The sequence below is a fragment of the Brachycentrus maculatus genome, unplaced genomic scaffold (assembly GCF_059751285.1).
Source record: "Brachycentrus maculatus isolate JH-2025_06_01 unplaced genomic scaffold, ASM5975128v1 h1tg000527l, whole genome shotgun sequence".
Taxonomy (NCBI): Eukaryota; Metazoa; Arthropoda; class Insecta; order Trichoptera; family Brachycentridae; genus Brachycentrus; species Brachycentrus maculatus.
In genome coordinates, this window is record NW_028281273.1 from 1,374,042 (window position 1) to 1,390,993 (window position 16,952).

General features: G+C 30.7%; 2 protein-coding genes across 3 annotated transcripts; one reads left to right on the forward strand and one right to left on the reverse strand.

The window, feature by feature from the left end:
- Window positions 1–3,297: 3,297 nt before the first annotated feature.
- Window positions 3,298–5,621, forward strand: mRpL13 (mitochondrial ribosomal protein L13). Its single transcript, XM_088272842.1, has 3 exons — window positions 3,298–3,503; window positions 3,704–3,982; window positions 5,322–5,621. The coding sequence occupies exons 1-3, from the start codon at window positions 3,480–3,482 to the stop codon at window positions 5,553–5,555; spliced, it is 537 nt and encodes a 178-aa protein (XP_088128968.1). The 5' UTR covers window positions 3,298–3,479; the 3' UTR covers window positions 5,556–5,621.
- An 894-nt stretch (window positions 5,622–6,515) lies between these two features.
- LOC148301738 (leukotriene A-4 hydrolase) lies at window positions 6,516–15,825 on the reverse strand. 2 transcript variants are annotated; one of them, XM_088272839.1, is made up of 10 exons: window positions 15,735–15,825; window positions 15,402–15,489; window positions 15,204–15,316; window positions 13,212–13,348; window positions 11,615–11,726; window positions 10,532–10,770; window positions 9,752–9,950; window positions 8,481–8,702; window positions 7,449–7,768; window positions 6,516–7,151 (listed from the first exon to the last, which is right to left on the reverse strand). In XM_088272839.1, the coding sequence occupies exons 2-10, from the start codon at window positions 15,445–15,447 to the stop codon at window positions 6,701–6,703; spliced, it is 1,839 nt and encodes a 612-aa protein (XP_088128965.1). In that variant the 5' UTR covers window positions 15,448–15,489; window positions 15,735–15,825; the 3' UTR covers window positions 6,516–6,700. The 2 variants fall into 2 exon arrangements, with proteins under 2 accessions (XP_088128965.1, XP_088128966.1); XM_088272840.1 differs by having other exon boundaries at window positions 6,595–7,151; window positions 15,581–15,825.
- Between the last annotated feature and the right edge of the window lie 1,127 nt (window positions 15,826–16,952).

The following is a 16,952-nucleotide window of genomic DNA, read 5'->3' on the forward strand; positions in this document are numbered from 1 at the left end:
TGTCGAATCCACCCGCCGAAATATTTATCATTAATTTTTCAGGTTAAATGGTATTGATATTGAAATTTGTTGTATTACATATTTTCAAAATTATAATATTAATATTACAAAGAAGATATTTCACTATCTAAATTTATTTATTTCAGTGTAAACAAAAATAGAAAGGTCACGGCTAAAACGCGACATTTATAAAAAGAGTTTAGGCGTTTAGTTGAGTTCAAAAGTTCAGTTTAATAATGGTTACTCAACTCAGCCGTACAACGGTAAATGGTAATGGTAATTTTTTTGACTTACTATAATATACAATATATAAAATTCCAGAAAACACAATATTTTAAAAGGACAGAAGGAGTGTCCACCACTTCCTGAAGTTATGTTTCTTATCGGGGGTGCCAGCGCCCCTTTCTGGACGTTTTGGAAGTCTGGCTAGGCGTTTTTAAAATTTTCGCATTTGGGGGGTGCTGCAGAAGGGAGCGGGAGGTTCAAGGGAACGTTGTGTCAATAAAGAAAAACTACACTTTCATACGCAAAATTTAACTTTAACTTTGGCATAATACTCAATATTATCAAGTTCTTCATATAAAACAAGGGCCCATTAAAAAAGACATATAGTATCATAGCCACATTAATGCCCTTATCGAAGATATGATAATACGGTTCAAAGACTAACAGGAACTTTTGATATCAGCTTGGTTAATCAATCCATTTTTATCAGACGTAGAAAGTGTTAGTCCAAATTTAAAAGAGTAATTTATTGATCTGCAAAATGACTGTGAAGCCAAAATAATATTTTATGTATTAATTTTAAATCAAACACAGATTTTTTGAGTCTACTAAGTTGTATTTTATTAATAAAAAACACATAAAAAATTATACTGTGACAATTGTTTCGCCTTGTTAGGGCATTATCAAACGAATGATAATTCATGGATAACGAATGGTCATTCGTTTGATAATGCCCTAACAAGGCGAAACAATTGTCACAGTATAATTTTTTATGTGTTTTTTATTAATAAAATACAACTTAGTAGACTCAAAAAATCTGTGTTTGATTTAAAATTAATACATAAATTAAAATGGAGTTCTACAAATTAAACGCCAAGTCAATAAATAAACCAAAATAATATGTAATCAATGTGTTTATATTGATTTTTGGGTACGTTTTCGTCATCAATACCTAATTCTGTGGGAAGAATTGAAATTACCTATAATAGCCTTTCTATCTTCATATTTAGAAGAGAAGGGTTTTAGTGCAGTAATGCATATATTTAAAAAAAAAAACGCGAAATTGATTACAAATAACCCGAAGAGGAGATAAACTTTAACCAAATAAAACGAAATTGGCGCAATCTCATGACGCTCAAGGATCTCTTTAATTTTTTTAAGTAAGAAAAAAAAAAATTAAATACATGTTTTATTTAAAATTAAAAAAGGTGTTTTATTGTGTATTTCGCAATAATTTTTATTTGTAGAAGGAAATCCATCGCATAAATACTTACAGGTAAGTAGGTAGTGGGTACGTAAATACATACATAGAGAAAAGTGTAGTGTAGTGTTAAAAATTTATAAAAGCATATGCAGACACGGATCAATAATTTTATCTTTAAAAAATCCTAATGAATTCCGGCAGACCGAAAAAGATTAATAAAGATGTTTAAGGCATTGAAAATAAAAATAGACGTATAAAACATATAAAAATAGAAAATAAAAATTAATCAAAGCAGATGTATGTAGAGGAATAGAGCAAATCTCAAAGCGAAATCGATTTCCTAACAATATCATGGCAACAGTAAAAATATAAAAAAATATTGCAAGCAACATAATAAAACCGTAATCGATGCTCCCGGCTGAAGGTACTTAGCTCCCGGCTGGGCGCGGCCGGATCCACCCGGCGAAATTTTTACCATTAATTTTTCAGGCCAAATGATATTTATATTAAAATTTGTTTTATTACATATTAACATAATTATAATATCAATATTAAAAAAAGGAATTTTATAACCAACATTTATTTATTTCATTGTAAACAAAAATATAGAGGTCACGGCTAAAACGCGACATTTATGAAAAGAGTTCAGGCAATTAGTAGTTTCTAAACTCAGCCGCTGAATGATAAATTACATTCGAACCCTTTTTACTTATTCGTCACTCGCCGAATTGCTAAAATATTTTTCTTTTTTTTTATTCTACGGTCTTTCTTATTGAGGCTTCTGTTCAAATAATCAGACTTATTAACTTTTTTGAATGTAAAATAATATATATTTATATATATATATATATATATATATATATATATATATATATATATATATATATATATATATATATATATATATATATATATATATATATATATATATATATATATATATATATATATATATATATATATATATATATATTTATATATATATATATAAATATATATATATATATATATATATATATATATATATATATATATATATATATATATATATATATATATATATATATATATATATATATATATAAATATTTTATATAAACATATATACATTTATACATATTTTTTTATATATTCACTAAATATTACACACTCAAACTTGTGTGATACATCGTTTTTTTTAATTACCTAACGTCCAAGTGACTCTGAAATCTAGCTACGGCTTATGCAACACCGTTTATCATGTCCCTACTCAGGCTTCAACTTAAAAGTTTCATAGCCTATGCCTACTTGTGAGTGGATTTACTCTTTATGTTTAAAGTTACTATAATTTCATGTAATTCATGAGTGAAAATTCTAGGCAAAAACACTCGCAATGTGTGATACATCGCAATCGATACAATGCTTTTAAATAAAAACAAAAAAGGGAATTTTCAAATGACTATATTTCAGACAAAAATTCCAGAAAAACACACAATTTATGTTCCTTCTGCCCTTTTAAACAAAAAATATATAACAATTTACAAACAAGTATATTACAGATACAATTGTACAATTCTCTAAAAACAACTTGTTGGTATCTCGTATTGGTTTCTCAAACAACTTGTTGGTATCTCGTATTTTTCGTTCCCGTTTCGGTGTTTTTGTTAGTGTATTAGCGTGTCTCGTCATTTCTGGTCGTTTTTTGAACAATCTGACGTTTACGAGTCGACCCCCCCTGACCGAGACAAACTTAAAATTGGCGCAAAGCGCTTACTGGATGTTACTTTGAAATTATGACAGAAGCACACGTGCGTTTTTGAACTCGTTTTTTATAAGCATTTGGAAAAAACCTTTAAAAAAATCTAGTTTGTCTATTTTCGAGTCTATGGTAATATTAATAAAATTTGAGGTTATGTCATATGTGCCGAACTGTCAAAAATACGATAATTTTACTCTGAAAGGAGAGGTTTAAATATCATTTTAATATTAGTTAACAATAAAAAAGAAAAATTATTACATTATTTTATTGATAAAATACTACAACGTTATATTTCGCTAGAAATAGCCGATAATGTCTGCCTTTCAAAGAGTTCAGGTTAGTTTTATCATTTATTGAGTTTAATAATCAAAATTATCCGTCAGTTATTTACTTAAAAAGTATTACTTTTTTTTAGTTTTAAAAATAAAGCATTGTCAACTCTTGTTTTTAAAAGAATATATTATGTTTTTAAACCGAATTTTAATAACTAAGTTAAATAATTTCAATGTAAATGTTTTTTTCCACACAATTTTTAGCAATGGGCCACTTTTGCTCGTACATGGCACCTTTACGATTGCAAATGGCAGGACCCATATTTGTCAGCAGAACGTATTAAGAAGTATTTGATGGGCATGCACAAACCTATTTATCATCCTATGAACGACTGTGGTGATGTCGTTGTCGCTATTAACAGCAGAGACATTGCTCTGCGAGGATCTGATTGGTACAAGCGAGCATACTTCCACCATACTGGATTCCCTAGAGGAGCTTCGTGGACACTCGCTTGGGAATTGCATGAAAAAGATTTCACTCTGGTTGGTATACCGCATTATAATAATACATTTAGACTTCTATATTACATCAGTAAATCAGAACCAGATGTATATTGGGTGTAAAAGCAGAAGTGTGACTGCGATGATTGATATTTTTTTAGTCAATTTGTTTATGGTTCCACAAACAATGAAAACCTATATCGCTCACTCCTTTCAAGAACGTCACAAAGGAAAAAACTTGATTTTTCAGGAGACCGTTTTTAAAGTTTAAAAATATAACAAGATGTATTAAAAATAAATATCAAGCCACTTATTGAACTTTTTACTGTGCAACAGATCTATTTAGGTAAAACCTGAAGGTATTTTTCTCCATTTGAATAATATTTTGTATATTTAAAAAAATAATTAAACAATACCTTTTCTTCAAAATGCAAAAACAACACTTTCTGCCCTGTAGCGGGTAATTATTAAGTTAAAAATATGCCTCTTCTGCTGGTATATAGTACATTTTCTGGGCATTCCAAAAACATGCACAACTGAAAATTGTCAATGTTTTATTTATGACGTTCTTGAAAAGAGTGAGCGATATATGTTATACACTAAGACCTCACTTCGCGTTGTAGATACGTTCCAAAATATTGTGGCGCAAAATTGAAACAACGCAAAGTGAATTGCTATTTTCCATTGGAAATCATATAAACATCAAAGATAGGTTACCGTATTTGTCATTCAGTCCTTAAATGTTAAAAAAGAAGAATCTTTACATAACAAAACAAAATTAAAACTTTGAAACAACGCAAAGTGAAACGACGCAAAGCGAGGTCTGAGTATATATGAAATACAGTATAGTTTAAACTTTTCTTTAAAATCAAACATGAACACTATGGATATACATATATAAAAAAGTAAAGGTTAAATACACACAAATAAAGAGCAATAAAGTATATTATTAGATTAAAACCAATATTTTTAGCTTTTCCACTTTATTTTTATTTGACCAGCGACCGGGTTTCGTCATTACAGACATCACCAGTCTGATGATGTCTGTAACGACGAAACCCGGTCGCTGGTCAAATAAAAATAAAGTGGAAAAGCTAAAAATATTGGTTTTAATCTAATAATATATTAAAAATGGAATTCCATCACGAAGTGTCAGTGGATAATATAAATCTATTAAAAAGCAATAAAGTGTTCATAAATTTTTTAAAAAGTAAAAAATTTTAATAAAAAGCTTCACTTTCCCCAAGATATTTTTCTGCCCTCTACTCTTAAATATTTTCTGTTATTTAACTAACTTAAATTCATTTCTTACCTCCATATATATTTTTAAATTATATTACCAATTTCTCCACCTAATGTGATAATTATTTATCCTTCTCAGATCATAAAGAAAGCGGTTTACCGCTCGATGAAAGGAAATCTACAAAGGCGTTACACCATGGAAAGACTTTTAATATTTCCAGAATCTCAAGTGCCTACCGACATTATGGAAAACATTTCTAATGAAATTCCTCAAGTGCGAAATGTTCCTGTAAGATTAGATCATATACCAGAGGAAGTGATTAAGAACTATCCTAAAGTTATGGATTATCCTAAAGACTATAAGTTGAAATAGATGTTTATTTATTGTTAGTTATTATAGAATAGTATTTTGTAATCAATAAACTCGCTTTACAGTCTATTTTATTGTTTGATGTTGAAATATGGACCTCTAAGATTTTCACAAAAATTATGTTAAGAAATTGCATACGTGGATATAAAGAAGAATACCTTGAATTCGAATAGGTTACAATTTAGAGCAAATGATATTTTTTTGGTCACTGATCCTATTTGGGAAGTATAAGGGTGGTGACTGGCCAGAGCCACTTCGTCGTAACGTAACATGTTATGATGCGAGCATTCAGGCAGTCAGTACAGCGAGCCTCGCGCTCGCTGTACTGACTGCCTGAATGCCATTGTCGGATGCTCGCTCGAGCGATGTTACATTACGACGATATGCTCCGGTCAGTCACCACCCTTAGGTTCATCTTTCATGTCAAACCATAGTTAGTAACTCGACTTGCTCATAATTTTAAATCATTCAAGGAATTAATTTTCAAATAATCAAATAATTGTTCAAACATAAATTGATTGAAAAACATTATTTTAATTTGATACATCCCATAGATAATTTATATAATGTATGGCGTGTAGTTCATTCATTCAAACCCCTATCCGCACCCCAATGGAGCATAGGGCACTGCATTATACAAACACAGTGTTATCTTGATCGTTAACACATGAAGGAAAGGTGATCGGCCCTCCGCTTCAGGTACCAGTCCAGGGTAATATTGAATAAATATTAGAGTTAAAAAAATCACTTATATTTATTTAACCCCCCTGGGAATCGAACCCGGGACCTCCAGAACGGTAGCTGAGCGTGCTGACCATTACACTACGGAGGCGGACAAATGGCGTGTAGAGAAAGCCTCAAATATTTCTGATAGATAACTATGCAAAACTTGCTTTAAATCAAATTGTGCACTGTACATTGAATGTAAATGAAAGGATTTTTTCGTTGATTGATCCTGCGCATTTTCGGTTTTACTGAAGAGTGATTTATTATTTATTTATCTTATTATCTAGTAATCATTTGTTGCAGAAAAAAACTTTTTTTTTAGATGTTCTAATGCGTGAATTATTTATTGAATATGTAGCATTATAAAATTTAAAAATACAGTACGGTATGAATTTTAAGTAAATATAAATACATATGTACATTTATTCAAGTTTTAAATCCTTCTTCAGGGAGTAAACAACGATATGCATCATGTATTTTTTATTCTCTTGGAAATTTTCAATAGTTCTATTACGGACAGCATCCCAAGCGTACAAATCTCTGTAAATCGGACGAACGAACTTCATTCTTCCTTGTTCATTAACAAACTTCAATGCATTGGTGACTTTCTCCTCCCATCTGGCCTTAATACACAACCGCAGCCACCTGCATCTCACTTCAGAGTTATAAATTGAATCCAGGTCGTAAGCATTTTGTAAACCTTTGACAAGGTCGAGGGTAACTTCTTTATCAAGCAGATCGGCTAAGAACTGACGTTGCTGCAGAGAATCGAGTTTCTTAATATCACCTTTAGAAAACCGTGAGAAGTCTCCATTGGCTGATAACCACTCATTCACAAGGTTAGAGCAAGATTCTAACATCGTAGAGTCATATCTGAAAGAGAAATTACATACATAAGAAAAAATTAAAAACATAATTATACCAGCATTGGACTAATGGCATAATTCCACGTCAAAAATAAAATAAGCCAAATTCTTACACAGAAAGAGTAGTAGCACATGTTTGAAAAATTCAATTAGGATTTACTTTTGAAATAGTTTGTAAATAAAATTAAGGCTCTCCAATTATGGCGAATATTCCTTTTTTATGTTAAAACTACATACATACTCCCTTAACCCGAAATATCTATGTTACAGGTTGAATTTGTTAATATGGATGTATAATACTTACTCTGGGATAATAAGTGGCATTCCTGGAGTGTGTAGCCACCCATCCCAATCAATTTCTTTCAACTTAGCATTGTCTTTGAAATACTCGATCAGGAATTCTTTGAAGTCATCTGTTTTGATAGATTGTTTTTGGAACCGAACTAAATATGCTCGAAGGAATGGTTCAAACACATCCGGTCCTCCGAGTGTATTCTCCAAGTATCGTAAAAATGTGGATCCCTTTTCATAAGGGACAGATGAAAATGCATCGTCGGGGCTAAGTCCCTTCAAGTTGACTACTAGCTTTGTTAGAGGGCTTCCTACACCGAGATGATTGACAACCTAAAAATACAAAATTTATGAAAAGCCATATCACATTTCATATTTTAACACTTAGCACTCCTTAATTTCATAACTATTATTTTTTATTACTATTTTGTAAATCAATTACTTAATCGATTTACAAAATAAATTTTAAAAAGGGTCTTACATCAGTTTTGTATTAGAACATTGTAGAGTGTTTTCATTTTTTAATATTATTTTAGAAATCGTGCCATATAAAGTCGAGCCGCACTCGATATAGGAGTGCTTAGGATTAATATGTATACATAAAGTGGACACAGAGAATTTTATTTTCACAACTCAGAAACATAAGATTCAATTATTAATTTTACAAATAAATACTATTTTATATTTAGACCCGAAGATGGAAGCATCTGTAGCTTCCGAAACTAGTCGTTAAAATAAAATAAATATAACTCAAGTGGTAAAAAATAAGTGTTTTCTTTTAAATTAAATAAATACTAAATTTAATGATATATTGTAATATACCACACAGGATGAATCTATTATATATTATCATTCATCGAAAAAATAATCAAGTATACAATTTTCATCAATATTTTATACAATTTAAATAAAAAATTTTTTTTTAAACATTTACTTTTAAGTTTTACATATGTTTTCCTAATAACATGGAAACATTAACAAGTTATAAAGAAATGGACAGAAGACAAGGCATTTCTTTTAGAATAAATGAAAATAAATTACTTACTGTATCCTTTAATTCAGCTAGTCCTAGAATAGTGATGAAATCTCTGTACTTTTTATCGTTAGCACTCTCTCCGTGGAGGCGGGAAGATATCTTTCTTTCAACAAACACCGTAAACCCTTCATTCAACCAAAAGTGCTCAAAGTTCTTATTTGTAACTAAATTTCCAGTCCAACTATGCGTTATTTCATGGACAATTACATCAGCCAATGAACGATCTCCCGCCTAAAAAATTTGACAATTTAGAATCATTATTTATTGACAAAGACATCATGTTATAAATCTTTATTTTAAAAGTAGATATGAATTGAGTACAATAAATCATCATTAAAGGCTGCATAGCATTTTATGATGATTCATTGTACTTCATTGAACACAACCGTTGAAAAAAATTGATATCTCAACCATTTAAATATGTTGTTCTGTTATCCTTTATTGGATAATACTATATGTTTATTTCTTAACACTTTTAAATATAAATATAAAACACTAGCATAAGATCACTTTTTGAGTTGATTAATGTAAACATGACTGACATAAATTAAATGTAAACATGAATGAAAAACTACAGATGTTCTCATCAACAGGCGAAAATACAAACTGTTGATGAGAACATGTGTAGTTCTCGAAACTAGTTGTGTTTATATTAACAAACTCAAAAATTGGTATGATACAAGTGTTTAATTTTTTAATTTAAATCATCATGTTATTCCAAATCACAAATTGAATGCCAAATCAATAAATAATATCTGAATACTTTTGCGGTCGGATATAATTAAATTCAAATTACTACTGCGATAGGGCAGTTTTACATATTTGAATTTTTTTTTTGAAAAATGGCAATGAATTTTCAACTAGCAGGAATTAAAAAAAAACATAAATGCTGATTAGTAACCTAACGTATTTAAATATTTTTTTGAGGTTCTCAATCTGTGTTCTGTATACTTAGGACCACATGTTATTTTATTCTGGTTAGTAATATTCTTCAATGGCATCTGTGAGCAAAATCTTAAATTTTATGTTCAAAGTATGACATACGCAAAGAATCATATACAAGTCCGTGTTTCTTTAAAGAAATCCCAAAGACTCAAATACAAGTCATTCGTGGCGAATGTGTTGATAAAAACTATGAAAGTATAAATGATATTAGTATTTTTTACATTATCAAGTCTTTCGACAACTAAAATAACATTTTGCAGATAAGCCTTGTGAAAAGTACGTAAGTAAGTAAATATGTACGTAGTAAGTTAAATGCGTTTTACAAATATACCAACCAGACATGTTGGAGTAACAAATGTCAAGCAAGGGTTCTCCATTCCACCATAGGCAAATGAAGGAGGGAGCACAAGTAGATCATATATGCCCCACACATAAGGCCCGCATAACTCTTCAGCAGCCTTTAACATTTTGTCTGTTTCTGCAAATTCCCAAGCACTTTTCTCAATAATCTCTTTCTCTGACCAGATTGTAGATCTGAAATTGTAAGGCAGGAATGTAGTGTGCGAGTAAGAGATATTATACAGCCTTTTTGTGTATTGTGTCCAATTAAGAATTGTATATTATGCATTTAAACAATTATCTATTCAATCAAAGAACTAAATAGCCACGTACATCATGGCAGCATGTTACACCTTATGAATAAATTATATACATTGTAAATTAATTATTGTATTACATATTCCATATATGTATGTAAAAAAAATTAAAGGTTTACTATTGTTTCCTCATTGTAGATGCCGACTAGTTTAAAATTTGTACACCAATCATTAACAATTGTGACTGCCAAATAAGAAACAAGGGACACTATGTTGAAATCATCTTTTGATTCACATTTGTTTAATTGTAATATTGCATGTATCACCCTCAGGTTCAAATCCAGTGTTTGATTACTAGCGATAAAAAAAATTGATAAATGTACATACAAATAGTTAAGAATTCCTGCAGTTATTGTTTTCTTACATTTATTGTTAAGTGCTATAAATTCCGACAGAAGATTTCAGCATATTTAATTATCAAATACTTTTCCTTCCCAAATAAAGAAGACCACTATTTACCTCGGTCCAAGCGTTCTAGATTCCAAGGCGCCTACAGCTATGGCCAACAGGTAGGATGGAATAGGTATAGGTTGTGAGAACCTATGCCTCTTTCCTTCTCCGTGAGGTCCAGGACTGGAACCATTCCGGATTGCACTCATCAAGACAGTGAACTCCTCAGGAGCCGTCACATCGGCGTTATAAGTAAATTTGACAGCCGGCGTATCCTGACAAGGGAAGACTGAGCGAGCATGGATCGCCTGGAAGAATAAATCAGTATGATGCCTGAATAACAGTGCAAATCCCGCTTTTCCAATAATGTCATCTTGAGGGTTCATTGCAATTACGAGGGTTTATTGATTTGCTCCATCTTTAACCTATTTGGAATGGATGAGAAAAAGTTCTTATTCCATATTTTTTAACATGGTACACCTGGACTTGTAGGCATTTCTTCTAGCAATGATCCAATATTTTTATAGCTTGCCGGTAGAACATTCGTCTGACCTCTGCTAACCATTAATTTGACACCCCATAACCTCATTATCATTAAAAAAACTCCTTCACACGCAAATATTCTTAAAGCTTTGGAAATAGCCAGTAGTCACTGGAAGCTACGTCAGGTGAATATAAGAAGTGTTTAAGCAACTTAACCCAGCTTCAGAGGCGGCCATTGACTGAAATTGTCGACAGCGCATTTCACATAAAAAATAGTATGTAATATGTTGATAAAATAGCTCCGCTTCAAATTTTCGCAATATTCTCTTGTGACAAACATGTTAATTGCATCCGATTAATCATTTTGGATTGTCTTAGAAACCCTTTCAAAAACTTTTGCTTTCGAAAGATGTTTCTTCATGGACGAATTGATTTCGGCAACAAAAACTATTAAACACACTCAATCTCCTGGTTCATTACGTCTTACACCTAAATGGACGTTTATCACATTACATATTTTCATTTCTACTAATATTTAAATAAATATTTACTTTTGAATTCCTAACAAAAGCCGTGTTAACTTGTCACATTGAACTGTGATGCTTTAGATTGGATCTGATTGGGATTTTGAAGTCAAATATTTTTAAGATATTAAAAGCGCATATTTACCTGACACTGAGAGAATAAGTATGGATGTTTTTTTCCAGCAGTCTGCGGGGGGTCCAGCCACTGCAAAGCACTAGCTTCTGGTGATGTTTCATATTGGATTGATATATCAAAACTGAAAATAAATGAGCGCGTTAAATGCAAACTAAGATCATCCATTTTATCTTAATTTTCTATATAGTCCATATGACAAGGTACATTTCACGTACAAATGAGAAACATGTGTTGGAATTGATGTGACATCAGTAAAGCTAAAATCTAAATTACTATAGGAGATTTTACTTTAATTCTTTCCCAGTGTAACAACATATTGTGTAGTTGTAAGTATGTGAATAGTCCTATGGTGGTGACATGTAGTATTGTTTGTATGCTGTTGTAGTGATTGTCCTGATGAAGAGACGGGTACATCTCTAAACCGGTAGACGAAAAAATCTCTGATTTATATATTAATATTACTAACATTTTTGTAAAAAAAAATAAAGTATTAATATTTTTGCACCATAGGAAACATCCACTGGGCGATTGTCACCAAATATTTATTCAAAATAATTTATGTACTTTGCTACCTGATTTCATAAAAAAATTAAACAAAAACTACTTAAAATTATCTTGATTTTGATAGATAGATCCAAGTGTAAAACAAACTAAAGTATACAAATACTTTTATCAGTGGTACATCTATCAGACCACATAGAAACAGAAAAAGGCAATTCAGCTGTGATAATTTATCATTCAGAGATTTATATTGATTGAAAATAATCAATATAATGGAAATTTTAACAAAAGAAAAGGATTTAGATTAATACATTTATTGAATAAATAAAATTATGATAGGTAATTATACTGTACATATTCATATTTACAAGAGATATTTTTTAGGTTGACTATAATTTAATGCATACAACGTTACAATAATATATTAAACCTAGTATTTATTGCCAACATAATAAGAGAAAATGGTACATAATGTGTTTCATTATTTTCTGGCAAACTATACCCTAGATTATTATGTAGGGGACAATGCACGGGAAAAATAGGTTAAAATTCATGTTTCATCAATTTGGTAGTGACCTTGAGTTAATATCTGTCCAAAAACTGTTCAATAATGATGCTGAATGCTTCAAAACACATTATGCACTAGATTTTAAGAAAAAGTGGTATTCATCAAGTAAAATTTAAACTAAAAATTGAAGATTCAGCTTGATTTACTCTCTTCAAATAAACTGATTTGATAAATTCAATAAAAGATAATCATAAGGTAAAAATTATGAAAATAGGTATTGAAAAAAGTGTATTACATTTCTGCCTGTGTTTATTTTTAACAGCAACTTAGAACGCAGGTTTGGAAATATCAAGTTTGTTTATTATAAGTAAATGATTATTAAAATTCCATTTTAATAAATGAGATTCTTATGATGATTTGATCCACATGATCATTCATTTAAATATTGTATGTCACTTAACCGATTTGGTTTCACGTAAGGTAAGTGTGAGTAATGTTTGAATACCTAAGTGAGAAATGTTTGCTAATTGACTACAACAAAATTATTATTTTTTAAATACACATTTTGTAAGAAATAGATTCATTTACGAAAATTACCATGGATCAATTGATTTTGGAAGCTTTATGACCAATCTAGATCCAATCTCTTCAACGTGGTCTCCTATAGTGAAGTCCAGAGCTTGACCAGACACCAGGGAAACATTGAGAATCACCAAGTAACTTATATCAAGAATCTGCAAAAATAATAATACAGTTAACATATTATTTTTTGACATCTCATCAAAGATAAAAAAGAATATGGAAGTCTGGGCATTTACGGGGCTGACGGCCATCATAGGCTGGTTTAAGTGATGACTTTACACACGTAAAAGCTTCTTTTCATCTCACCAATAGATGTCTTTAGTGAAGTTCTAGTGATTCAAGAATAATGTTTCAAAATCTGTTCATATACATAGAACTTCCAAGAATTTGAGTATTGTGGTTGTCAATAATGGGTAGAATTGGTGAATGTTACACATGTGTAAAGTGATAACTTAAACCAGCCTATGACGGTCGTTAGCCCCGTAAATGCCCAGACTACCATATTATTCTTCATCTTCGATGAGATGTCAAAAAATAATGTGAAAGTGACTCCTGTAATTGGAGAAAATCCAAATTTTGTAGTATTTGGACACACTCAAAATGTTATACAGTAAACATACATGTTGTCTGTTTATTACAACAACTAAAGTTCCTTACAAAAATCCATTTCCTCTTTAACAATTAGTCCCTGGTGCGGAAATTTTATCCAACCATTAAGGAATAATCCCGCGTTATCGCAGGTTTATAAGTAATCAAACTCAATGCTGTTATTTGACTCGCAAAATAATTCTTCATTTAAAGATAAATCGGTGAGATTTAAGTTGAAAAAAGTAGCAGTTACATTTTTGTTTATACGGATAGTTATTTCCATGCACATGCATCCTGTTATTGCATGTGAATAATCTCAAAGTGATAAAAATATATCTGTGATAATAATAACAAAATTATTATGGACTTTCATTATGTTGCGAGGAACTTGAGAAAGATGTATAATGTTTACCAACTGTTCATTTTGTGGTTTTATCTATTCTGATTAAAAGATATAATATTTCTGGTTGTACAGAAGAGATAAGGTTTTGTCAAAACCGATAGTCGGTGAGTACCAACTCATATTTATATTACCAAATGTAAAGTAAATGGACACATTTCTTCCGAGTGTTTTTGCCTAGAATTTTTACTCATGAATCACATGAAATTATAGTAACTTTAAACATAAAGAGTAAATCCACTCACGAGTAGGCATAGGCTATGAAACTTATAAAGTTGAAGCCTGAGTAGGGACATGATAAGCGGTGTTGCATAAGCCGTAGCTAGATTTCAGTCACTTGGAAGTTAAGTAATTCAAAAAAAAAAGACACATTTCTTATATTATATCCATCAAATAATATAAGTAATCTTTATTCTTTATCAATTTAATAAAATTGCATATTAAATTAGCAAACTAATAAAATTAAAATAATAGGACAAATTTACAATTTTGTGTTTTTTATTTGTATAACATTTTTTCTTCTTATCCTCATTCGCAGAAAAAATAGTGCATTGGGCACTGCATCGTATCAATGCAGTGTTATCTTGATTTTTAATCGCATGAAGGCGAGGTGATCAGTCCCACGCTTAAATAGATATGAGAGTGAAAAATATTAATATTTGTTTTGACTCCCCTGGGAATCGAACACTGGAAGTCCAGCACAGCAGCCAAACGCGCTAACTGCTCCTCTTTGAAGGCTGGCTCTATGGATATATTTATTATACCAAATGTAAAGTAAGAAAGAAGTCGAAACAACTACAGTATAAAGCTGTTGTTTTATTATATAATGTGCAGTTCCACCAAAAAATGTCAGTAAAAAAGTTATACATATCTAAGAAACGATTGTTCTAAATATGTATATTTTTATGATCATAAATAAAATATCACTTAAATATTATTGATTTCATAGTAAGCATTTCTATTAAAAGCAATTTATGTATAAAAAATAAAGAAATTGTGAATATAAGCAAAATACTTACTAAATCACTAGAAGCTTTAACTTGCTCAACTGAAAGGGTAGCCTTTCCAGCCAAAACTTTACGCTTAAAATCAACATCAAGTGAAAAGTCAATATTCTTGATAATATGCAAATCTGCAACAAGAAAAAAACAAGAGTTAAAAAAATCCATTTATTTTAAGATATTTATAAAATAATGATTAGTAAAAAAAGTACAAACCTGGTCTAGAATATGAAGTAGGATCATCGGCACTAAGAAACTCCATTATTATACTTGCACCGTGCGGAGTCTGAAATGAACTGATGGACTGAAAATAAAAAAAATATGCGATAAGAACAAATGATAACAGTGCGATACAACAACGAAAACAATTGATAACGGTAATGTATAAAATTTACCTCAGAATTACAAGTACTTATTTTAAAATCAGTGCAAATACAAAATACCGCTACTTAACCTAGATTTAAAATAAAGATTATATTAATATAATAAAAATAAGATCTCTTAAGTTTTGATCAAAATAATATCTAGTATTGATCGCCTAAGACTTACGTATTTTATTTTCAGATTTGGATGATAAGTAGAATAATTATAGTATTCTTTCTCTTGTCATAAACTTTAAATCGCTGTCAAACATCAAAGTAAATCTTTAATTTTTTGTTTATATTGTCTATGCTTTATAATTTCAACCAATCAGAAGGCTTAAATATGCGTCCCATAGTGTATTATTTAGTCTGTGGTATATGATGGTGAGCCGCAACAGGGGCAGGTTGAAAAATAAAAATTTTGAAAACCCTAAACGGGCGTCTACCGCTAAATCTATTGAAACTACCGATATTTTTATGTCGTAAATATGAATTTTTGTCCGCCTCCGGAGTGTAATGGTCAGCACGCTCGGCTACCGTTCTGGAGGACCCGGGTTCGATTCCCAGGGGGGTTAAATAAATATAAGTGATTTTTTTATCTCTAATATTTATTCAATATTACCCTGGACTGGTACCTGAAGCGGAGGACCGATCACCTTTCCTTCATGTGTAAACGATCAAGATAACACTGCGTTTATATGACGCAGTGCCCTATGCACCATTGGGGTGCGGATAAGGGTTTGATAAATATGATTTATAATGGGATCTTTTCTCTGGTGGTGACAAAAACAATACTAAAATGTTCTTTTCTTTCGAAAGACAGAATCAAGACAGCTTTATTTTTAAAATTACCTCTAAGTGACTGAATTCTATCTACGGTTTATGCGACAGCGCTTTTCATGTTTTTACGTAGGCTTGCAATATTTTACGATTCATAGCCTATTTTGAAATGCGAATGGGTTTAATCTCTGTGATCAAAATTACTATAATTTCGTGTAATCAAAAAAAAAAACAAGCAAAACACTCACTACATAAGTCTGTAATGAAGTTATTTAGAATAATGATTTTAGATATGATATTACTAATGAGTTTCTATGTATTATGAAATTACTTATATAATAAGTATAACTAACTCAAAAATAACTGATCCTATACTATGTAATTATAACTAGTTAGCGTAAGACGGCATGCGGGAGTTGGGAGATTATTGTAATTGGCAGATCCAGCTGTGAGTGTTATGAAGTGATGCATCAGGAGTCTATATTTTAACCAGAAAGTCTGATTGGTTTGGTGTAAACTAGTCGCTCATTATATGAATGCACGGTGGTCAGTCCTACGCTAAAGTAAAGTAAAGTACGCTCAGTTCTGTTTGTAGTACAGGACTGAAATTACATCTCTTAACCCA

Excerpts from the sequence above, each read along its gene's own strand:
- mRpL13 (XM_088272842.1), top strand. The coding sequence starts at position 3,480 with ATGTCTGCCTTTCAAAGAGTTCAG. Across the intron at positions 3,504-3,703 it reads CTGCCTTTCAAAGAGTTCAG|CAATGGGCCACTTTTGCTCG; the intron begins GTTAGTTTTATC and ends CACAATTTTTAG. Across the intron at positions 3,983-5,321 it reads ATGAAAAAGATTTCACTCTG|ATCATAAAGAAAGCGGTTTA; the intron begins GTTGGTATACCG and ends TATCCTTCTCAG.
- LOC148301738 (XM_088272839.1), bottom strand. The coding sequence starts at position 15,447 with ATGGAGTTTCTTAGTGCCGATGATCCTACTTCATATTCTAGACCAG. Across the intron at positions 13,349-15,203 it reads TTAAAGCTTCTAGTGATTTA|ATTCTTGATATAAGTTACTT; the intron begins GTAAGTATTTTG and ends TTATTTTTGCAG. Across the intron at positions 10,771-11,614 it reads ACTTATTCTCTCAGTGTCAG|GCGATCCATGCTCGCTCAGT; the intron begins GTAAATATGCGC and ends TTATTCTTCCAG.